General features: G+C 48.3%; 10 protein-coding genes across 10 annotated transcripts; 7 read left to right on the top strand and 3 right to left on the bottom strand.

Moving 5' to 3' along the window:
- Positions 1-3,104: 3,104 nt before the first annotated feature.
- On the bottom strand, positions 3,105-4,375 carry BDW43DRAFT_100756 (translation initiation factor eIF2B subunit alpha). Its single transcript, XM_032037743.1, has 2 exons — positions 4,267-4,375; positions 3,105-4,210 (listed from the first exon to the last, which is right to left on the bottom strand). The coding sequence occupies exons 1-2, from the start codon at positions 4,311-4,313 to the stop codon at positions 3,244-3,246; spliced, it is 1,014 nt and encodes a 337-aa protein (XP_031899839.1). The 5' UTR covers positions 4,314-4,375; the 3' UTR covers positions 3,105-3,243.
- Positions 4,376-4,591: 216 nt separating this feature from the next.
- Positions 4,592-6,173, top strand: nuf2 (kinetochore-associated Ndc80 complex subunit NUF2; the record flags this gene model as incomplete). Its single annotated transcript, XM_032044951.1, has 4 exons — positions 4,592-4,693; positions 4,763-5,023; positions 5,093-6,007; positions 6,060-6,173. The coding sequence occupies 4 exons, from the start codon at positions 4,592-4,594 to the stop codon at positions 6,171-6,173; spliced, it is 1,392 nt and encodes a 463-aa protein (XP_031899838.1).
- Positions 6,065-7,121, bottom strand: BDW43DRAFT_100743 (uncharacterized protein). The gene is made up of 3 exons (XM_032037742.1): positions 6,621-7,121; positions 6,287-6,572; positions 6,065-6,142 (listed from the first exon to the last, which is right to left on the bottom strand). Exons 1-2 carry the CDS (start codon positions 6,977-6,979, stop codon positions 6,323-6,325), a joined length of 609 nt encoding a protein of 202 aa, XP_031899837.1. The 5' UTR covers positions 6,980-7,121; the 3' UTR covers positions 6,065-6,142; positions 6,287-6,322.
- A 195-nt stretch (positions 7,122-7,316) lies between these two features.
- BDW43DRAFT_311731 (AP-3 complex subunit beta) lies at positions 7,317-9,925 on the top strand (the record flags this gene model as incomplete). Its single annotated transcript, XM_032047242.1, has 3 exons — positions 7,317-7,356; positions 7,421-7,578; positions 7,646-9,925. 3 exons carry the CDS (start codon positions 7,317-7,319, stop codon positions 9,923-9,925), a joined length of 2,478 nt encoding a protein of 825 aa, XP_031899836.1.
- Positions 9,926-10,216: 291 nt separating this feature from the next.
- On the top strand, positions 10,217-11,914 carry BDW43DRAFT_278201 (serine/threonine-protein phosphatase). The gene is made up of 3 exons (XM_032042141.1): positions 10,217-10,649; positions 10,718-10,951; positions 11,017-11,914. The coding sequence occupies exons 1-3, from the start codon at positions 10,634-10,636 to the stop codon at positions 11,727-11,729; spliced, it is 963 nt and encodes a 320-aa protein (XP_031899835.1). The 5' UTR covers positions 10,217-10,633; the 3' UTR covers positions 11,730-11,914.
- On the bottom strand, positions 11,915-13,293 carry BDW43DRAFT_278197 (rho GDP-dissociation inhibitor). The gene is made up of 4 exons (XM_032042140.1): positions 13,136-13,293; positions 12,925-13,029; positions 12,330-12,701; positions 11,915-12,274 (listed from the first exon to the last, which is right to left on the bottom strand). Exons 2-4 carry the CDS (start codon positions 13,013-13,015, stop codon positions 12,144-12,146), a joined length of 594 nt encoding a protein of 197 aa, XP_031899834.1. The 5' UTR covers positions 13,016-13,029; positions 13,136-13,293; the 3' UTR covers positions 11,915-12,143.
- Positions 13,294-14,140: 847 nt separating this feature from the next.
- Positions 14,141-16,610, top strand: BDW43DRAFT_278196 (transcription regulator HTH, apses-type DNA-binding domain-containing protein). Its single transcript, XM_032042139.1, has 5 exons — positions 14,141-14,467; positions 14,580-14,788; positions 14,876-15,038; positions 15,094-15,982; positions 16,039-16,610. Exons 1-5 carry the CDS (start codon positions 14,407-14,409, stop codon positions 16,061-16,063), a joined length of 1,347 nt encoding a protein of 448 aa, XP_031899833.1. The 5' UTR covers positions 14,141-14,406; the 3' UTR covers positions 16,064-16,610.
- Positions 16,611-17,255: 645 nt separating this feature from the next.
- On the top strand, positions 17,256-19,454 carry BDW43DRAFT_100660 (cleavage polyadenylation factor subunit CLP1). Its single transcript, XM_032037741.1, has 3 exons — positions 17,256-17,526; positions 17,614-18,376; positions 18,436-19,454. Exons 1-3 carry the CDS (start codon positions 17,389-17,391, stop codon positions 19,212-19,214), a joined length of 1,680 nt encoding a protein of 559 aa, XP_031899832.1. The 5' UTR covers positions 17,256-17,388; the 3' UTR covers positions 19,215-19,454.
- Positions 19,455-19,695: 241 nt separating this feature from the next.
- On the top strand, positions 19,696-20,320 carry BDW43DRAFT_278190 (uncharacterized protein). Its single transcript, XM_032042138.1, has one exon. It carries the CDS (start codon positions 19,730-19,732, stop codon positions 20,216-20,218), a length of 489 nt encoding a protein of 162 aa, XP_031899831.1. The 5' UTR covers positions 19,696-19,729; the 3' UTR covers positions 20,219-20,320.
- A 644-nt stretch (positions 20,321-20,964) lies between these two features.
- Positions 20,965-22,003, top strand: BDW43DRAFT_100645 (chitin deacetylase CDA4). Its single transcript, XM_032037740.1, has one exon. The coding sequence runs from the start codon at positions 21,099-21,101 to the stop codon at positions 21,906-21,908; it is 810 nt and encodes a 269-aa protein (XP_031899830.1). The 5' UTR covers positions 20,965-21,098; the 3' UTR covers positions 21,909-22,003.
- Positions 22,004-22,361: the final 358 nt, after the last annotated feature.

Below are 22,361 nucleotides of genomic sequence, written 5' to 3'. Positions count from 1 at the left end.
GAATCTTTGTCTAAGACACGCAGTCACAGCATCTCTTTCTCCCCTCTACTAGGTCTCCGGCGGGAAAATACCCCATTATTCAGAGACGGCGTGCGTGCTAGAATCGGGGAGACGGGTAAAATCAAAATCATATCATATCAAGACATACGTTTCTCTCGTCCACGATTAATTGGTGAATCGCTTTCGGAGTCTATTCGGTTCCCGTTCCAGCACGCGATACCGACGGCTCACGTGGCGACTCAGGAATCCTCTAAGGGACCAGGAATCACGGGGTTTGTCGCTCTCGAGTACATGGTGGGACCGTGATTCCTGTTCCCTCTGTTTTTTAGGATAGATGCCGTTCTGTTGTGCGGATGTCAATGACTCTGCGCCCATTATTCCATGAGAGATCCACGGTGAGACTATTATCTTCGTCAATGGTAGGTTTTAGGTTTGGCAAGCCACCATGTGATAGACGTGTTTCTCGAAGTGAGAGAGGTCTTAGACTATAGGCTGGATTCAGTTGCGGACCGCTGGGGGAGTTAGGAAGTGCAGTACTGTACTCGACTGATACGAACGCGGATAAGGCCGGGTTGCTAAGTATGATGGATGGATCGTAATATGAAGTAACGGCCCGGGTTCATGCAAAGTAACTTGACAGAAGACCAAAAATGGATAGGTAGATGAAGTGTTGGCGGTTAGTACAGTGCATACCGAACGCTGTTCGTTCGGTATTTTTTTTCCCTTCCCTACTACAGGTGGAGTACGGCGTTCCCCCAATAGTCCGACATTGTACCGAACTCTGCCAATCCTACTGGAGGTTGTGTACGGAGTACCAATAAAACGAAACACGTCCCCAGCGCCACAGAACCTCGGGACTGTCGGAGGGGCAGTGGAGAAGAGCCAGGGTCGGTCCAATCAAGGCCGGAATCGGCTGGTTAGCGAGTGCCCGCCGAAAGCACGTGTCTCTCCCCCCAGGAAGAGTCATAGGTGAAGCCTAACTCTGGAGTAAAGGCTTTGACCATCTGTGTTTGATAGGCATAATAACTTCTCCAGTTAAGTCCACTCACTCATCGCATATAAAATTAGCTATTAGACTTTGGCAACGGCTGTCGCTATAGAGGAAAATTGCAGGGTCGAGTTCGGAATGTCTCGGGTCTACCCTTTCTTCTTTATCATATGCAGCATGGTCAATTATTGATTTCCTCGAACTGGAATCTCCGGGTGCATCGGAGAGGAATTCGGTGTTCCCAAGAGTTTCTGGAACCTATCGCCCAACCAGAGGTACAATGGGCTGCGTAACCGTGCCATAATAAGAAACAAGAAGTCCTATTGGGACTTCCATTCATCCTCGAAGAGATTTAGTAGGGTTAGGGTGTCTTTTTTTTTATTTATTTCCCTTTGTCTTACCGTATTCTTTAGATCACACCGCCGAATATCAAAGCCGATTCGTGGGATGTTGAGACATTGTCTACCTAAACAAAATTAGTCGAGAAAGGAAAAAATCGAGTTGTCGCTCAAAGTTTGGACTGATGTGATATATATGTAACGATAATACTGTATATTATCACCTATCGGCCCATACCATTTTGAAGAATCAGCCGATCATACTATTCTAAAATACACACTGTTGATCGGATAATCCAGTTGATACATCACCACCTCATCAGTCACCGCTTGCATGGATCTGAAGTCAGCCAAAGGTCACCGAGCAATCCTATTGGCCTGAGAGAACCACAATCTCATGCTTGTGTCGAAGTATAGCAGGTACTAGTAAATACTAAGTAGTCGAGGTAAAGTACCCCGCTTTCTCATCCCATCTCCCTCCGGTCGCTTACAGGGATCCACGAGAATGGTGATCAAAGAATGGCTGCCCTTACTGCCTGATCAGGGACACAGGTCGACTAAAACCGGAACACATGCCAATAATCGGGGTTTCCAGAAAATACCACTTAAAAGTCGGCACTCCTCCGGTCTTGGTCTTAGTTCAAAGAAGGCAGTGCCCCCTAGACCCTACTCCATTCTATTTCCAGGTCATACCTAGATACTGTCCGGGTGTCTAGACATACATACTACATACTCGGGTATATCGGTTAATCTAGTCTCCCCTCAAACACAACACCATGGCGTTTCTATGGCTATTCGTAGCCTTCGGCTACTTTCTCCTGTATGCTTTTGCCTTCCTGCAGTCGTTCGATGCACAGAATATGTATCTGAAGCGCATCGCAAACTGAAACCGAGACATCGGACTCGTCGATCAAACAAACGGATGAATTAACATGGAAGGAAATGGGAGGCAAAATGATCCTCAATCGACTATGACTACTAGGCACCACCCCTACATGTCCCTCGTTTGTCTGCATCTAGAATGATGCCATAAGTTTTGATATTGGTACGACCGATATCAGTCACTCGCTGTGCTTTCTTGCAATCAGAAATCGAGCCGAACCGACGCCTCATCAAATTATCCAAGGACCATGACATGATCAGACATAACGGTCCATGCCAAACGGATGAGATATGTGCAACTGTCGGTTTATGTTGTCGTGGCTGTCGTTGCAAGACATGATTCTTACGACTTATGAGTGGGGATCGGAGGAGTGAGGTGATGCACGAGACTATAATATACCCTGAAAGGGACACGACTTGTAATGATCAGATGTGAAATGATTTGAAATCCGGGTTTATTCTTCAAAAATGCAGATTAATGGGAACCTGGCGCTATGAGAACTGGAAAAGGGAAAAAGTAAATCGGGTGGATCTTCTTTGGAATGAAATCCATTATTGTTCAATTTCGTCATTTTCTATTTAAGTCATAATGTTGCTCTCGTTTTTTTGTGGGTCGTATCAAAGCTATGCTTCTACATGGCATCATAATCTCTATACCCCAGTGCCGAAAAGGCTCAGCTCGCCGTCCTCCTTCACTTTCCGATTGGAGTACATTCGGGAAACATCCCAAAAGATAAGACAGATCACATGTGCCTAGTTGCGTGACGAACGAGACGTGTTCCACGGCTTGCCGTCAAGCCAAATACTATTGAACAGCTACACATGATTTGATCAAGGTGCTGCATGTCGATTCAGTCTGAAGTGATCCACTGAGTGATAGATCAGAATAGAGTCATTTTCACTTGGGACTTCTTCAGTTCCGTCGAAATACACTGCGCCCTACCGTGAAGTGGGGCACATAGCGCATTAAGGCCAACCGCCGGATCTGCACCCCGAAGTCACGACATCTACCGACATCCCGTAGTCTCAGGTTCTTTAGAACCATATCTTAATCAACTCTTCACTAACAGCACTTGGTGTTAGGACACCACTGTCTGTAATCAATGCGGATATTAGATGAGGCGGTGTGAAGTCGACCACATCCGAGCTATGAGCTACCGACTGTGGCTTGTCCCCATTAGTGATATCTTCTTCAGTGTTAAAATCAATGACGCGTTGTTCAATGGGCAAGTCATATTGTCCAAGCGGATACAGGCGGACAAACTTGTGGCTTTCCGCAACGGCGTAGAAAGGCTTCGACATGGCTTTGGCAAGAAGGCCGATTTGGTAGGTTCCCATGCGTGACACGATGCCTCCGTTTTCTACCACACCTTCCGCGCCCACGATTACTATGTCCGCCTTTCCGAGAGAGTATGCGACAGCCGATTCCGGAATTGTAGCCACCGGAACACCCTTTGCCCTCAGTGCGCGCACTGTTTCCATACCCTCAGGCTCTGCGGAGGAATCCTTCGCGGGGGAGAGGACATATATCACACGGAAACGAACAGCAGAAGGCCCACCCTTGTCATCGGCAGCTTTCTGCAATAGCGAAGCGACGACTCGAGATCCACCGTTCGTCAATACTGTGCTTCCATCGCGAACGAATCCTCTTCCAAACGTAGCAATCTTGTCTCGGCTTTCCTTTGCACGTCTAATGAACAACCGACCGTTCGAGAGAAGATGCGCTCTGATGGCATTGAAATCTCCAGCGGGCCCTAGTTGCCCTGGTCTCTGTAGCGTCGTAATCAGGTATCGTTGAAAGAGATCGGTTCCAGCAGAGAGGCCAATGGGATTTTTGATCGACTTCTTGAGGTGGGCGGTAGACTTTTCCAGTAAGTCGAGGGTTTCTGATATCGTCGATGAAGGAGAATGTGTAAGAAGTAACACCAAAGCTTCGATGGCAGCAATTGGCATAGTCAGATCCGGGTCGGAGCGAAGCAATCCATTGTAGGTTGCGACAATGCTAAAAACAGATTAGTGAGTTCCAAAACTCAAGCGAAAGATGTGCATAAAACTCACTCGAAGGGCTTTGCAGCTTCTGACGATGTCGACGTAGAGGACGCCATGTTGGGTGTTTAAAGAAGTCTTGATATTCTCTTCAAATACAGTAGAACCCAATATGGTGAAGAGTCATCGAATTGAACCTTGAAAGATACGTGGGTATGTGTTTGCGCTGTTTGCAATGATGCCCCTCTCTACTTGCGCTAGTCCTTTTCGGTTGCCATGCGCGGCCCTTGGCGGTAAACAATCATCATAACATACATAGCAAGTTGTTAACTCCGCAAAACGACTATCTCGTTATCCTGTGTACTCTCTGTCAGACTTCAGAGGTCTGTATGACAAGATGGCGTATCATCACCGAATGAGCCAGCAATTCCATAGCTCCCAACAGCATCACGGTAGAGGGCGCAAGAAGGAAGATGAGAACGATGCGTTAATGCGCCTGGTTAGTAAATGGCTCGACATGAGCGTTAATTCATTCATTAAATTGTTTCTGTTCTAACAGATATAATAGCCCGATAAAGAGATCGCAGGATGTATCAACGATATTGGCATACCCTTCACTTCTGCAGACCTGATCAAGCCCAACCCACAACAGATTCAAATGGTATTCGAATGGTTCGCTGAGCTTCTCATGAACCTCACCCGTGAAGCGGTCGAACCCGCGATGCGCGCAGCGGCAGACGATATTGGCGGCGACTTTCCCGATATTGTTCCAACCGATACAAGGAACCTTATGGGTTTCTTTGTCAGTTTAAGAAAGCTTCTAATGGAGGTGTGTGGCCCCTGTCAGCATGTGTTTTTGTCTATCCAGCGACGGTAACTAACTCTCCTTGGCTTATAGTGCGGGGTCAACGATTTCACATTTACAGACCTTACCAAGCCTACGCACGATCGCCTGGTTAAAATATTCTCTTATCTTATCAATTTTGTCCGATTTCGCGAGTCTCAAACGGCCGTCATTGATGAGCATTTCAACAAGTCAGAAAAGACCAAGTCACGGATCGATGCCCTATATGCAGAGAATCAAGAAATGGAACAGCGCCTTGAAGAAATGCGCCGGAACCTAAGGGCTAACGAGGCCCAGGTGAAGGATAAAGTCAGACGAAATGACGAGCTTAAAGCGCGACTGCTCGAATTGAGACGAAACCAGGAGCGGGTTGCTGAAACACTTGAACGAGTCAAGGCAGATAAAGCCCGACGACAAACGCAATTGGAGGAGAAGACAGAGAAAGTGGTGCGCACCCGACAAGAAGTCGAAAAGCTTCGACCCTACGCGATGGAAAGCCCGGCCAATCTTCAGGCATCCCTAACCGAGCTATCGGAGAATCTACTACGAGAGAAGGCTCAGATTGATGCAATGGAAAAAAGGGCGAGAGCACTTCAAACTTCGTCGGATACATTTACTGTCGTCAGCAATGATGTCCAGGCTTGTGTCAAACTTCTTGAAGACATCTCTGTGGAGTTGCAGAAGGAAGAGGACGAAGAAGCACGAGCATCTCGGAACAAGGAAGCGATCTCGGAAAGAGGTAACAGCGTGAGAGAAGTGGAACAAACAGAAAAATTACTCCAGCGACAGCTAGCAAGGTGGAATGAAAGAATCGAAGCTTTGCGTAAGAACGCGCAAGAGAAGGCAGAGGCAGCGCAAGCTAGAATGAAGGAACTTCGAGAGGTCCAGAATCAGCTTCGTGAAGAGCGTGCAGAAAAGCAGCGTGACATGGAGAGAAGGAGGATCAGAATCGAGCAAACCGAGAAAAAGGTATGGCCTCAACAAACCCTTTGTCGTCCTTCATATAACTAACTCGCATTAGATGGTGGACCTTAAGGAAAACATCGAAAGCGAGATCCAAAGCGCCCATGATGAATATCTGAGGTTGGAATCGCATATCAAACTCTATATCACAGAGATGGAAAAGTGTATATGAGTCTCGGATTCTTATTATTTATGTTTAAGGAGTTATAAGGTCAGCTCTAGGATACCCGGTTGGTTGCGGTTTACACTGGAAAAACGATAGCACATAGTTCCATGGCTTACCACCATTTCAATCCATTTCTGTTCATCTCATCATATGTATCACATATCCATAGCAGAGTGGTTTGGTTCGTTGAATTGAAACCATCGTTGCACAACTCTATTCACGGGCACACTACGCCCAAGCCAAGTACTTTCCCCCCTTCGCACCGAATTGTTAAGCAATGGGATATTAGTATACCATAGAACCTCACCGCGTTCGCCGTCAACAGGATTTGCAGCATCTTGACATTCGCAGAGCACAAGATCCATGCCCTCCCTTGAAGCAGCCTCAACGGCAGTCGCGAATGTCCTAGATAAACCCTGAGCAGAAAACTCTGGAGTTTGAGTATGCACAAACACTAGGTCGAGGATAGCCATCAGTGGTCTCCGCATTTCCTGATATTCAGCGACAGTCTTCTGTGCAGAGTTGCCAGATAGAGGTAGCACAGAGAGATAAGCTCGAAGGTTCTCGAGGGTTGGGCAGTAGGCTATCTTGAATCGGGTTGAATTTGAGAGCAATCCGAGAGATTTTGTAAGTATTGGGTGGCTCTCTGCAGTCTCTCTTGAGTGAACGCGCGTAATGACGAGCAATTGATTAAGGAAAGCTTCTCTGGTAGAACAGACGATTAAGAGTGTTGTACTGGCGTCATAGTCGAGAAGGTATTGCACAAAGTCCGTCACCCAGGTGCCAAGATATATATGGCGGTTTAATCTCATGGTCGCGAAGATTCTTCGAATGAAAAGCTAACTGGAACTGATGAAATGAAGCATGTCATCATTGTTGATGAATGCGAAATCTTTTATTTAAACTCTTGAAGTAAGCACATTGTCCAAGTGGTAAATAGTAAGTAAATTGCGCGATGCCGGTAAATTGAACTAATTGGGGAGCTGCGGGGAGACGAGTAGCTATTTATCGTTCGTCACCTGCCGGCTCTCCGCCGCGAACTTCCAACTCTCCCTCCTCCCTTGTCCTCATTAGGGACATTACACCCCCCCCTCCCTTCTTCTAAGTCAGAGTTTCTTATGCGCTCTAGAGAGGGCTTTGCGGGTAAAAATGGAGACTATCTCCCGGATATCGTCCATGCTGGAAACAGGTAAAGTTATCGCGGTCATATCTCGAGGTAGATTCAGGCGAATTAGGTAGCTGACTGTTTGTAGCTCGAGAGCTCACCCTCGAGGCAGCGCAGTCGGCAGCAATAACCAGAGGGTCCACCACGGGTCTTACGTCTCGTAATCTGGCCACTTCACACATTAAAAAGCTTCTCGATAGTCGCAATGATCGGGAAGTCCTGGACGGTATGCGCAGGGTAATTACGGTATGGACGCACTCCACCTTGACCGAATTGGTCCTGTTCCTGACATTGCCTGGCATCCCATAATTAGTTGATGTACCGTGGCGAACCTTCTCTTCCTTTTTTCTCCGCAGTCGTCAAGAATGTCGCAAATGCGAATATTGAGGTCAAGAAACTTGTTTACATCTACCTGGTTCATCATGCCGAGGCAGAGCCCGACCTTGCGCTTTTGTCCATCAATACGATACAAAAGTCACTTACGGACCAGAGCCCCCAGGTACGGGCCATGGCTCTTCGTACAATGTCGGGCATCAGAGTCCCGGTTATCAGTCAAATCGTATCTCTTGCAATCAAACGTGGGTGCGGCGATATGAGCCCGCATGTCCGCAAAGCAGCAGCATTGGCCATTCCGAAGTGCTATCGCCTAGATCCAAATACTCTACCACAGCTAATAGGCTACCTTTCTACGTTGCTTGGCGATACCCAATATTTTGTCGCTGGACCTGCCGTCTCCGCTTTCCTAGAAGTTTGTCCCGATAGGATCGATCTTATCCACAAGCACTACCGCGGCTTGGTCAAGAAACTTGTTGATATGGATGAATGGGGCCAGATCGCAACATTACGCCTTTTAACGATCTATGCTCGAAAGTGTTTCCCCCCTAAAACCGAAAAAGTTAAACAAGCGGTATCGAAGGGCTTCTACGATGATGAGGATACAGGAGACAACGAGGGAGGGAGGGAGTACGAAGTACCCATATTAGATCCTGATCTTGATCTGTTTCTACGGTCCTGCAAGCTGCTTTTGCAAAATCGGAATTCCGCCGTCATTGTGAATATTGTCCGCAGCTTCCTTTATCTCGCCCCCTCGGAATATCTCTCTGCCGTTGTTGGTCCCTTAGTAGCTCTCCTCCGAAGCCCCCAAGACGTGCAGCATATTGTTCTCTACAATATTGTCGCTGTTTGCTTGCGCCATCCAGCTCCTTTCAGGAAATACGTCTCTCATTTCTTGGTGCACGCCTCAGATCCACCTCATATATGGCGCCTAAAACTCGAGATTCTCACAATCATTTTCCCTCACTGTGGTCTACACTTAAAGGGCGTGATCATTAGCGAACTCGAACATTTCTCACAGGGAACGGATCCAGAGCTGGTGCGCGAGAGTGTTCGCGCCATTGGGCGCTGTGCACAAAGTGACCCTAGCACAGCTGGTCATTGTCTTCGCCTATTGTTGAATCAGATTATAAGCTTAGACGACAACCTAGTGTCGGAATCATTGACTGTCATCAGACATCTAATCCAGCAAGACCCGGCTTCGCATGAGCAAACAGTCATTGAGTTGGTGAAACATCTTGGATTGACGAATAACCCGGACGCTAGGGCGACTATTGTATGGTTAGTAGGAGAATTTGCAGGTGCAGAGCCAGAGAGGAATATTGCACCAGATGTCCTTCGAATTCTGGCAAAGGATTTTGCCAATGAAGCAGAAGTTGTGAAACAACAGATTATGCTCCTAGGAGCTAAAGTATACCTACACCACCTGTTACGGAATCCTCCCAAGGAAGAACCTCAGGCAAGTCCCAAGGTCGAACAACAGTATAAGAATGAATGGACTGAAGACCAGGACGACGAGAAAACTGAAAGAAGTAGTCACGATCAACAGCCGGCTGAACCGGAGGAAGACAGGACCACTCTCCTTTGGCGATATCTCCTCCTCCTTGCTAGGTATGACACTTCATATGATCTACGTGACCGTGCCCGAATGTACAAGGCGCTTCTGGCCTCACCTTCTTCGACACAGCTTGCGAACTTGCTACTTCTCGCACCAAAACCAGTACCGCACACCCCTAGCCCATCCGAAACACGAAAGGATCTCTTAATTGGCTCTTCCACCTTGATTGTTGGCCCAGATGCGGGCCCCCATGGTCTCTCTGGCTATCAAAACCTCCCTGACTGGGTTGAGTTAGGAAAGGAACCTGATCCTAGTCTCCGGGAACCGGATATTAAACCGGAGCTTGTAGAGAAAGCACCCGTGACTGCAGGTGAGCGTCTTGACAAAGCTCTACGTGAGCACGAACACACCATTGCATCTGCAAACAGGCCGCCGAACGGGCGCATGCCAGCAGCGACCTCCTCGGCAAAGAACAAGTCTCTTGACCAATGGCTAGAGGATGATGAGACCGAAGAAGAAACAGAGTCGGAGGAAGAGGTAACAGACTCTGAGGAAGAGGAAACCGAAGAGGAGACTGACGATGAGGAGGAAGATGACGAGGAAGAAGAAGAAGAAGAAGAAGAAGGGACCGAAGAGGAGACGGATTCAGATGACCGTGAAGAAGCAAGACAACTCCTAACGCAGAGTAATACTCGGTTTTAAGGCACCTCGAGTGATTTATTTTTGATGGATTAGGAACGTTTGAAAGTATGAATCTTGGTATAGAAATTCATATAGAATATAACTGATAAAGCCCAATGCAAATACTTCTACTAATAAGAAAAGGCGGCTAAGGTTCTAGAGACAGACTTCTAGCTTCAGGAGAATGATTTAATTACTGAAGAACAATAATTAAACTACAAGATACAGCATCCCACGTGCTCACCAAGGCTAGTCGAAGAACAGGCGGTGTAATACGGCATAATTGGAATTAATTGAATCCACCACATGCTAGTGGCACCGCTACTTGTGACCGAGGGCTATCTATGTGTCCAGATCCTCTCTTGACAATGAATTAATTTTCAAAGTGACCTAGCTGAATCCTTAATGACGAGACCCGAACCCTATCTGAGTATCTCTCTTGCCATAATCTAGCCGTTGAGCCGCACCGGGTTGGCGCCGCTCACATATATCCCTGCTGCATCTTTGTCGGTCATGATGCGAACTACTGCAGCAACTTCTCACACAGACATACTATCCTTTCTCGAGTCGACCTACGCACTGTTCATTTTCCGCTCCCTATCCCGACGCATTCAGTGACACTTTGTGTGCGAACAATATCTCACGGTTTCGCCTATTCGTTTCATCATTGTTATCCTGTACCAACATAGAAAGTGTCTTCCGATCATCCATTAGATTAAACCTTACGCAATGCCTGGCTTACCGGGTGAGTCGATATCCATGCACCCCACCATTTATTTACGGCTTCCTGTGCTAATTTTCATTATGTGGCAGCAAGTATTGACCTGGACGAGTGTATAGAGAGGCTCTATAGAAAAGAGTTGCTGGCAGACTCTGTGATTGAGGCAATATGCGCCAAGGCTAAAGAGCTGTTGATGAAGGAGAGCAATGTGGTGCATATTGCGGCTCCAGTGACAGTGGTTGGAGATATCCACGGACAGTTCTTCGATATGCTTGAGATATTCAAGATCGGAGGGTTCTGCCCAAACACAAACTATCTATTCCTAGGTCAGTCGAAGTCATTGATTCTGGCCTCGGTTGGTTGGTAAGCTGACATGTCTCAATCCACGCAGGTGATTATGTGGATCGTGGTTTGTTCAGTGTGGAAACGATTTCTCTTCTTATCTGCTTGAAGTTACGATACCCCCAACGAGTACATCTTATTAGAGGAAATCACGAGTCTCGTGGTGTCACACAATCCTACGGATTCTATACCGAGTGCGCACGGAAATACGGCAACGCTAACGTTTGGCATTATTTCACGGATATGTTCGACTTCCTCACCCTGAGTGTGGTTATTAACGATCAGATTTTCTGCGTGCACGGCGGCCTATCACCTTCCATCCACTCCATAGACCAGATCAAAATTATCGACAGATTTCGCGAGATCCCACATGAGGGCCCCATGGCCGACCTGGTCTGGTCCGACCCGGATACCGAACGCGATGAGTTCTCCCTTTCTCCAAGGGGAGCTGGGTATACATTTGGTGCACAGGTTGTTCGGAAATTCCTCGAGGTTAACAGCATGTCCCATATTCTGCGGGCGCACCAGTTATGTCAGGAGGGGTATCAGATTCTCTACGATGACCGGCTGAGCACCGTGTGGAGTGCACCGAATTACTGTTATCGGTGTGGTAATCTTGCTAGCGTCCTCGAAGTCAGTGATACTGGTGAGAGGTTTTTCAACATTTTCGATGCGGCTCCGGAAAACGATGTCCATCGCGGCGAACAACAAGCACAGCAGAATAAGGACGGACAGAACCCGGTGATTGACTACTTTTTGTGATACCCTTTCTTCTCCTTCATATATTTTTTATTTCATACCATGTTCCATTTATTCAATGCAATCCTTTTCTTTTTGTTTGGAGTTTTGGCAGATGATGGTGAAGCATTAATAGACAGCATTGCAATCTGGAAGTAGAAGGAGCATTAAATGGCGGCGAAGCACACCAACAAATGAACCCACGGGGCAATGTATATCTATGCAGTATATTTATTTTTTCTCTGATTTTCGAAATAGTTATAGGGTAGGATCCAGTTCTTAGGACCTATATACGACAATCAACATTTTGTCATATGGACGTGTAGCTCTGAAAGAAGGTCAAAAATTCCAAGAATGCAGTTCCGTACAACAACGCTTGCAAATTTTCAAAGAATGCTGGTCATGACAGAGTCGTAGTTCATCCGGGAACCGTCAGATTTACCAATCCTTTGCGATATCAAACGACCACTCGAACTGCAGATGAGTGTGGTCGTCATCGTCAATGAATTTAGAGACTGCGTTGTAGTGACCACGAGCGATTATACCGGACGGGGCCTCTTCGGCATTGACTGAAATCGGCCGTTAATACCTCACCGCACATGAATGTAGACGCATCAAACTTACATTTCTTCTCGTACATGGGCTTATCCGTAGTGTTGGGGGCATAGCTGCCCAGCATTTCCTCATCCTTGCTGACCCTGAGACCCTTCCTCTTCACGACCTGCAGATACTTCAGACCGCTCAGGACTTCGTGGTGCACTTGGAAGTTGACCTTGACGCAGTACGTGGCACCCTCCTTGATGGTGAATGGTTTGTCCTTAAGAGTCGTGAGCGCATCGGAGGCGGAAAGGTCGATGACTACATCAGGACGACCGTCCACCTCCAGGGCCAGAGACTTGATGATGCATTTTCTGGGATCGCTGGGATCTCCGATTGGGGTGCCGGTGTTGAGACCCAGGGAGGCCTTCCAGCGGTTTAGGGATTCGTCATTCTTATCTGGGGATAGAATGGGACGTTTAGTACGGGCATTTGGGTCACGGCAGAAAGTTCAGGGCGTGCAGGGGTGGAATGGATCATAGCTAGCTCGAGTGACAGCTGGAATGAGGGATTGGGGGTTCCCATAGTTCCCGTTCTGCATAACGGCAAGGGGCGATGCCACGAGGCAGATCGGTGCATAGTGGAATTCGGGATTCGACGATGGACGGGGAGATCCACATACCGAGCTCAGCATACTCGTTGATTGACTTCTTCTCTCCAACCTTGAAACCCTCGGTCTTGGAGGCAACGAGATCTTCGTCGTGGTCAGGCATTGTGTTGGTGGATTCTTGGCGGGGTATTAGTGTATCTGGTAGTATAGCTGAAGGGGAAGTATAGGATCAAGGACAGATCTCCTGTAGAAGTAGATCAAGGGAGGAGGGGGCAGAATATACGTAGCGTTCAAAAGAGTCCACAAGCAAGATAGTCTAATTATTTCTGCAAGAGTTTAGGTGGGAGGAGCAAAAAAAGAACAGCAACAATGAGGACTAAGAGGGGCGGTTTTGTTTTGGTAGTCAAGCACTGGCGGGGGATTCGTTGGCTCTCAGCCCACCCAGTGGGGAAGAAAGAAAGGCGGTGGACAACTCCAGGGGGAAAGAGAGCCCAGACTTGTTGAAGGTACTGTACCTCTATCTACTACTCTTTATTGTCTAAGACGTGGTTAACAGACAACCTTAAAATAATAATACTGTCTAGGATTTTCATTTTCTTTTCCTTTTTTTTTATATAAAATTTATAGATCAATGGCTTGGATATGACATCTATACTCTCGGATTGACTTCATATCGGTACTGTAGGTACAGGAATTCAAAGGTGTACTTCACCAGTCGGTGTAGCTGTAAACTTCGGTGGTGATGTCAAGATAGTCTCCTCAGAAGCCATCTTGAGATTTTCATCTGAGACTTTTGCTTCTCTTTCTCTCTTATGTGTACATGCATTGACTGGATGTGTGGCTGAACCTTCTCTAGAGAGGCGTGAGACAAGAAAAAGGAGAAAGAAAAAAAACCTCAATTGAAAGGGTGATCCATAACATCGACTTTCGAGAGATAAGTGGATTTGATCTCTGTGATGAACTATTCCTCAACGTATTTCCCGTCACGGGGCAACCGATTCTCCCACCAACATGGTCAGGCTCTAAGGCACTGATACATACAGCATACACGGATTGGTCTCACCAGATACCGGGGATCAGCCAGTGGACGTCGATTCTTACCACTATCGGATTATCACATGACCACACGAGATGGTCATTGGTGGATGGCACACTTGACACCCATTAGCGTAATACTGAAGCCGGAACTGGTATGGTACGTTGGGCGTACAGAAGCAATCACCCGTCCCATTTCGAACCTCCATTTATTATTTTCCTCCCCTACTTTATCGTGTCGTATTGATTTCGAGTCGATTATCGCCGGGGTTGTCGCGGGACTATCGTCTGTGTTCCACATTTTTAATCGTCCGCCAAGTCGATCCTGATAATATCATCAGTGAGCCCTACGTGGTGACGTATTATCAACTTAGCCTCGAGTAAAGCGGCGAGAGACGCGCCTGCAACGTGGCCGACGTTCTGGCGTCGCATCTTGTCTCAAATCACCGCGGGAGCCGCTGCCACAACATTCGATCCTCTCAGCTCTTATTTGACATTAAACGAAGGTGACCATTCATCATGGTGCGCTCACTTCCAAAGAAGAACAATCCTCACATCCTTCCAGCTGAGACTCCTAGCTGTAAGTCATTTCATCATTTTAGCGCACGACTCTGACTCTCGCTCGCCTCACAACTCCCTTTGGTTTAAAAAATTTGCGCCTGGCTGACATATGCACTCGTTGGCGACAACAGATGAAGAGCTCTTGCGGTGCCGCCGCTTGGGAAAAACAAACCTTACAGTGAGACCTACAGTGATCGGCACGTCGAATGCGACGAAGCCGGAGAATCTTGGACCTTTTGAATATGCGCATCTGCGCGTCAAATTGCCAAGGGACCTCAAAGGTTCCGAAATTTTTCCTTCACATAATACCCAGCAACAGCCGGAGACGTACTTTCTGATGGTAAGTCGCCTCCCTGTTCCTGTCAATCAGAGCAGCGACATCGCATAGAACCAATAACTAACGCACGAGCCTCTTTACCCACAACAGCGGCGGAGCAAAGATGGATACGTCAGCGCTACCGGAATGTTCAAGATTGCCTTTCCCTGGGCGAAATTGGAGGAAGAACGGTCGGAGCGTGAATATGTGAAAAACCGCAAGGAAACGAGCGAGGACGAGATCGCTGGGAATGTGTGGATCTCACCTAATCTAGGTAAGTCTGTTAGATTGATGTAATCTGCGAGGGTTTATCTCTAACTACCTATTAGCTCTTGAGTTAGCGAAGGAGTATCAGATGTACGACTGGGTACGAGCATTGCTCGACCCCACGGATATTGTTCAGACCCCATCCAGTACAAAGAAGCATATGCACATCACTCCGCCTCCTCGATTTGACTTGCCTCCGATCGAGGCACCAACTCAGCTGACTGCGCCCACGCCGCGCCTGAGAAGAGGCCGGTCTGCTTCTCCTAGCAAAAAGGTCGCTTCCCCGCGCAAGCCCAGGAGCACGAGAACCAGGGATGCCAAGGAAGTTCAGGACACCAAGGAGGTTAAGGAAGCAAGCATTGTGGCGACTAGTGAAGCAAATGCAAACCTTCAGTCAGCGTTGGATGCTACTACCGAGTTCGGCTCAGTGAATGACACTATCCAACCTAGCGTGGAAGACGACGAAGAGAAGATGGCCCCTACCCCTAAGAAGCCTGCTCCGACACAAAAATCTACGAAGACGCCTTCCAAAGCTGCCCGAGCTAAGGAGGTTAAGGAAACGAAGGAGATTAAGGAGGAAAACGTCAAGGTGGACGTTGAGACCACTGCCGATGAAGCCAAGGATGTGCGAACGACCCAGACCACTGTCTCGGTGGAGCTGCCTATCACCCTTCCTGATGCTCCATCTGCGGAGGATACCGAACAAATGATAGCTAAGGCCAAGGAAATGGTAGAAGAGGCTGTTAAAGTTCAGAGCATAGAACAAGAGCCAGTAGCACCATCAAAGGCTGCTAAAAAACGCAAGCCCGAAGAAGCTCTCAGCGAAGATGAAGAAGATGAAGAGACCAGGGCTCTGCGGACTAAGAGAGCGAAGGTCTTGGAAGAGAAGCTTAAGCGTGAGCGCGTTAGGAACCGTGCCCTCGTCGGCGTCACTGCTGCGTTTGCACTTGCGTAAGTCCCTTGCCCCCCTGCTTTCTGCCCACCTCTGAAGTCTAACCTATTATCAGAGCCTCGATCCCTTATTTCTTCTAGAGGTTATACTACCAGCTGTATGGGCACCTTCCAATGGAACGATCGTCCCGAGTAGACCGTCCCGTTTCCCATCGAAGAAAATCTCCTTTTCCGATCCTCTTCATCCATTCACCTTAGGTTCTAGATTGTGTACGCCTTTCTCCAAGAAAGGAATCAAGTCTTTCGATCTGTATACCCTATTTCAACATCCACTCTTCGATGCGCATTGCGATTTTACCCACACAGTGATCCCTGATGTATCGTATTTACACCTTACCCTTTTCTAATTTTTGCGCTTTGGTTGCAAGAAGGAGAGCACTATCCACTTAAACGGTGGTTCTTGATTTATTTTGTTTTTTTGTTTCCTCCCCTGGTGGTCCTGGAGATCGAAAGAGAAATTGATATCTCGTTCCACTCTCTACCTGCTCATTTTCCTATTCTTCCTGGATATCGGATACTCTCTATAATCCTTGTTTCAATTTGCTGTGGGTACTCGGGGTGGCTTTTATGGTTCGGTAGCATAGGATGTGAAATGCAAATGCCAGAGAAAAATGACATGATATATCGGTGTTAATCTATGATTGTATCCCCCACTCAAACAGCTCTCTAACTTCTAATAATGTGTACTTGGACAGTACAATAAGTGCTGATCTAAGAGACTACCTGAACAGACAAATTGTACAAAAGCAAAAAGACTCGACCCTCGTCATCTCTCACCCACCAGGAGCCGAGAATCCATTTCTGGAGATCTCCTGCAGATCGACGAACTAAGCCTAGGTATTTGGCTTTTCTACCTTGATCGTTAATCAAGGAAGAGGACCACGGCCAATTGCTCTTTTCTTCATTTATCAGAAGCTAGTAAGTGGTACCCGGTAGATTTATCCTCATATAGGCTTCCTGTATTCATATGTAAAGATTCGTAGCCTTCGAGAGTCAGTAACGTAAGCTTTTCTGTGCTCATCTTCTACGTACCTTCTCAGCTCCAAGCTGAATACATTTGGCTCCGTAGAGGGAAAAGTATAGGCTGCAATGAATGAAAGAACATGCTGCAATCCTGTTGCAGAATGTATTAATTGTTACGTAGTAGAAAGGACTGCAGAGGGACATTAATAATGAATGGGGAGTGTGTTCGATTAACGGGACATAATATATTACATAGATATGCTCCCCACTAGTTAAGTCTGGACTTGTCCGCTGCAAACATGATAAACACCGTCACCATTTATCCGCATGATCTTCAAGCTCCCCCGAAGTGTTTGGCTTTGGTTCAATAGAAAACTGATTGTTTTTCTTCTTCTTTTTCTTTCTGTTTTTATAAAACAAGATCTATCCGTCTTAGCAATGCCATGTCTCTCCCAGGCCTAGACCTCACACAACCTTCGGCGGACAACCAATTTGCGCCCGCACCACCGTCCCAAATCAGTCTGTCCAAGGGCTCGGAGTGGAGATTCGAGATTGCTTTCGGAAGAGTGATTCGAGTCAAGGTGAGTAGCTCAACTACTAGTCAAGTTGCTACCCGTCTATGGAAGTAATAGCACGACTGGACTGATCCTCATCTCCAATCGCAATAGCTCCTCGCCGGCACCGCAGAACTCTTTGGCACCGAACTCGCGCCATCTCAGACATACACCTTCTCCGGAACGAAAGGCGCAATATACACCTGGCATGGCTGTACACTGGAAGTAGGCGCGGGGGATACAGGGCCAGCCGTTGATGGACTAGCACCGGGCGGAATGAACGGCGCGACAGCTCGCGGTCTCGGCGCGGGGGGTTGCCAAAGCGAGTACACGGCGGAGGAGACACCGATGGTTGAATACGCGAATGTGCATTTTGCGCTGGAAGCCTTGCGCCAGGAGGCGAAGGCAACAGGGAAAGATGGGCCGCGCGTGCTGATTTTAGGGCCGGAAAATGCAGGAAAGACGAGTGTAGCGAAGATATTGACGGCGTACGCTACAAAGGTGGAGAGACAGCCTATCGTCGTTAACTTGGACCCGAACGAGGGTATGCTGAGTGTCCCTGGCACGTTGACGGCTACTGCGTTCCGCACTATGATTGATGTGGAGGAGGGATGGGGGAGTAGTCCTATGTCCGGGCCGAGTGCTGTTCCTGTGAAGTTGCCTTTGGTCTATTTCTATCCGATGCAGAATCCGCTTGAGGCAGAGGGGTCTGTTTATAGACCTATTGTGTCACGGTTAGCGCTCTCGGTGATGGGACGTATGGCGGAGGATGAGGAGGCCAGAGAAACAGGTGTCATTGTTGATACGCCTGGTGTATTAAGTCAGGGTAAACCCGGGAGCCTTGAGACGATCAATCACATTGTGACGGAGTTTTCGAGTATGGTTTTTTCTTGGACTGTCCTAGATATAAGGTATGCAGGCACTGACAGATGGCAGTTACTACTATTCTGGTTATTGGCTCGGAACGTCTATATAGCCTCATGATGAAGAATTACGATAACAAGCCGACATCTAGTGCGTCTGCCGTCGCATCAGATGAGCGCATTACTGTCGTGAAGCTCTCCAAATCGGGCGGATGTGTAGATCGAGACGCAGCATTCATGAAGGGAGTACGAGAGTCCCAAATCCGGACATACTTCTTTGGAAACCCCATTCCTTCCACCGCGTCTGCCGCTCTTTCGCTCTCTGCATCGTCTACCACCAACGTCACGCTTTCTCCGCACGCTCAACAGCTCGACTTCAACTCGCTGGGTATCTTCAATTATACTATTGCATCGCTAGAGGAAGATGAAGATGAGTATGATCCGTCTCAATTCGGCGCCAGTGATGCGTTCCTTCCTGGTGGAGGTAACGACGCGGAGACCAGCCATACACAGCAGCAAGATGAGGCTTCTCGTGCTACACCCTTGCCCGGCATAGTCTCCACTACTGAGAGCGCTACTCCAGGCGCCGCTACTAATGTCCCACTGAAAAAAATCTCACCCCCGGCACCAACCACACTCGCCAACTCCCTCCTCGCAATCACCAACGCCCCTCCAACAGCCAGTGCGGCCGACGTCCGTGATGCCAGTATCATGGGATTCCTGTATGTGGCCGACGTGGATAGTGAGAAGGGCAAGATTCGTGCTCTGGCCCCGGTGGGAGGACGAGTGCCTCCTCGGGCGATCGTCTGGGGGAAGAAATGGCCCGGCGAGGTGGTGGGATTGGTTGGGTAAAGTGGCAGCTACTAAGTATAGGTGGGATGTTTTCCACCAAGTTGATGATTGTGATTCCCCCTTCCAGATGTCGCCGCTTTTATCTGGGGTTCATATAATCCAACCGCTTCCACTCCCTGTGTACTCACCGATTCCTTTGGGCACACACGAAACACTCCAGGACCGCTCACGGCAGCGCCCACGGCACGTGGCTGTCTCTTTTCTCATTGGCATCGAGGACTCTGCCCAGTATTGAGACTAGCAACGTTCTGTAATATTACTTTTCCGGTATATATCGAGCTTGCTCATCTCCTGTCATGGGCTGGTCTCCGTCTCGAATTGTGTTTGTCAACATTATTGATCGGAAATAACATCAGATATCTTTTTTTTTTGGATAAGAATTCCTCAACCTTTATCCATGCGTATAATGTCTCCGTTATAGGCGAATGGGGGAGGGTAGAAGCCCATATCAATTACGTTGAATCACATAGAAGCGAACAATGTCGACGCAATCTCACCAAAGAAAACTTAAGACTATGACACATAACCAAGACTGGACTGACGGACACGGCGCTTATCGTTGTTGCTACATCAAGCTTCTTCCCGGATTGTTAATTATTGTATTGTTGTTCTTAACTCGAGCGCCCTATGTTAATAACGCATATCATCTCCGAAGCGCCCACCTCCGTGGAGAAGCGTTGGCGAGGTCGCATGGGACTGTTCCCTCAGAGGAGAAAATTAGGAGGGAGGCTCCGATGATGCGATTCATCGAACAGCACACATCAGTCCGTACGCCTCATATTCTTTATTGTGCAATAACTGCGGAGAGTCTGGGCCCGTTTATTACTAGAGTACATCGAGAACGACTTGTCGATGCTCTCAATATCCCAGGTCGCTCAGATGATGAACGACCAATTCAGGACCCTACCATCACGGAAAGAAGGGTAGCAGGCCTTCCTACTTCAGTTGGCATTCCTAAGCTGATATACTCTGAAAGGATGAAAATCCATCGCATAACGGGATAGTTATAAATGTCGATATCCATATTACCCCGTCTATCTATGTTGGCCCTTTTCTGGCCCCCAAATATGTCCATCCTAGCCTATCAACATGGTGCAAAACGCAGCAATGAAACATATGAGGTCAAGGTCTGACCTTCCATGCCAACTAAACAGAACGGTGTCCTTGGCATTCATCGGGCGCAAAACACACAGCCACTGAATGGTCGCATGCAACTCAAGACCCTCTCGGCTTGTGGGAGCATATAAATCAGTTGGATCCTCCGTATAGTACTCGTAGATCTCCACATGATCATTCTTCCTCTCTACAAAACAAGAAAGTCCCGACTTCAATATCCTACCATCACTAAATATCGCACCGGGAATATTGACGACAAAGTCATATAATGAACTGGTTCAAGCGTCTCCTCTGCAAAGATCCCCACCTCCGCCAGCAGAGACAAGCCCAGCGGCGCCGGGGAAGGGAAAGACGGGCTCGAGAACGTGAATTGCGCCGCCAACGGGGCGATTCAGTTCGAAGCGCGAAATTCTTCTGTCGTGGCGGGCCCGTGGCTGTCGTGTGGTGATCGCAGTACGTTTCGCGGCTCCCTTTCTTTCTGGCTCCAATATAATTGCCATCAAGATGGGTTGGAGATCTGCCGCTGATCACAAAGTGAACAACAGAAAAGGTAGATAGTGGCCGTAGGCCAATACATTTATCTCCACAATACATCCATTTTCAATACATACATAACATAACATACATATACATACCAAACCAACCAACCACACATTCCCGGTCCGTCATCACCCATCAACTTCAACTACCACCAGCTTCACAACCAAACGACAAACCGAACCCTCTAAAGAGAAAAACAAAAAAGTAAAAAGAAAAGAAAACAAAAGCATGCTCCTCCCCCGCCGCAAGCTCAAACGCCTCCTAATAACCATGCTCCTCCCAATGCTCCTAACCCTCTTCCTCCTTACCCCCTTCTATCTCCTCTACAAACCACCTACACTCCTAATCCGCTACTTCCAACACCGCTGGCCCGACACCCTCTGGCACGTCCCCTTACCCACCTCCCAAAAACTCCTCGCCCTAACCCTCGACGACGCGCCCTCAACCCACACGCCCGAGATCCGCTCCCTCCTCGCCGCAAACAGCGCAAAGGCCACCTTCTTCCTCATCGGGTCGCAGATCCCCGGCCGCGAAGGCGAACTGCACGAGCTCGTCCGAGCGGGCCATGAGCTGGCGAACCATGCGATGCGGGATGAGCCGAGTCGGAGTCTCAGCGATGGCGAGCTGGAGGCGCAGGTTGGGGCCGTGCAGGATCGGATTCGGGCAGCGTACTCGGCGGTTGGGGTGCGGGAACCGGTGGAGAGGTGGTTTCGGCCGGGGTCTGGGTTCTTCAGTGAGCGGATGAGGGGATTGCTGGGACGTTTGGGGTATCGGATTGTGTTGGGGAGTGTGTATCCGCATGATGCGCAGGTGGGGTGGTGGTGGGTGAATGCGAGGCATATTTTGAGTATGGTTCGGCCGGGGAGCATTGTTATCTGTCATGATCGGCGGGAATGGACGGTGCCTATGTTGAGGTATGTGTTGCCGGAGTTGAGGAGGAGGGGATATGAGATCGTGACTGTTTCGGAGTTGGTGAGGGCTGGGAATGCTCTTTCTCAGCCCGGAGGGGGGGGAGGACTTGATTTGATTTCTATTTGAGGGTTCAATTTTGAAGCGTTTATGTTTGGGTATATATATTCCCCCGCCCCCCTTCTTTCTCTTTCTCTTGTTTGTTGTACATATATCTATTTAGAATACACCTGGGTGTTGCGAAGAGTACACTTTTTTTTTGGGCAAACAAACAGCCGAATGAACAGGTTATTGAACAGGGGATTCAAGTCGCCGGCGACTCATTCCCATCTCTTCCACTCTTCCAGGTTTCTCCTTAGCTCTGCTTCACAGTCGTATCCCCGCTCCTCGTCTTCCAGTAGCTGGTTTTTTTGTTTACGGTAGTGTTGTTCAGCTTCATACCGTTTTAGGGTGATCATGTTCAGGTAAGCTAGGTCGTTTTCCTCTACGGCCTCGCGGAATTTGAGCCGCATGCGAGGAGAGTATAGCTGGCAACTCGCCTCCCGGGAGCTAGCTAGCCCGTCGCCCGGGGGCAGTCTCATC

The sequence above is a fragment of the Aspergillus alliaceus genome, assembly GCF_009176365.1.
Source record: "Aspergillus alliaceus strain CBS 536.65 unplaced genomic scaffold BDW43scaffold_25, whole genome shotgun sequence".
NCBI lineage: Eukaryota > Fungi > Ascomycota > Eurotiomycetes > Eurotiales > Aspergillaceae > Aspergillus > Aspergillus alliaceus.
Note: the sequence above shows the minus strand (reverse complement) of the source record. Positions and strands in the feature narration are given on the sequence as shown.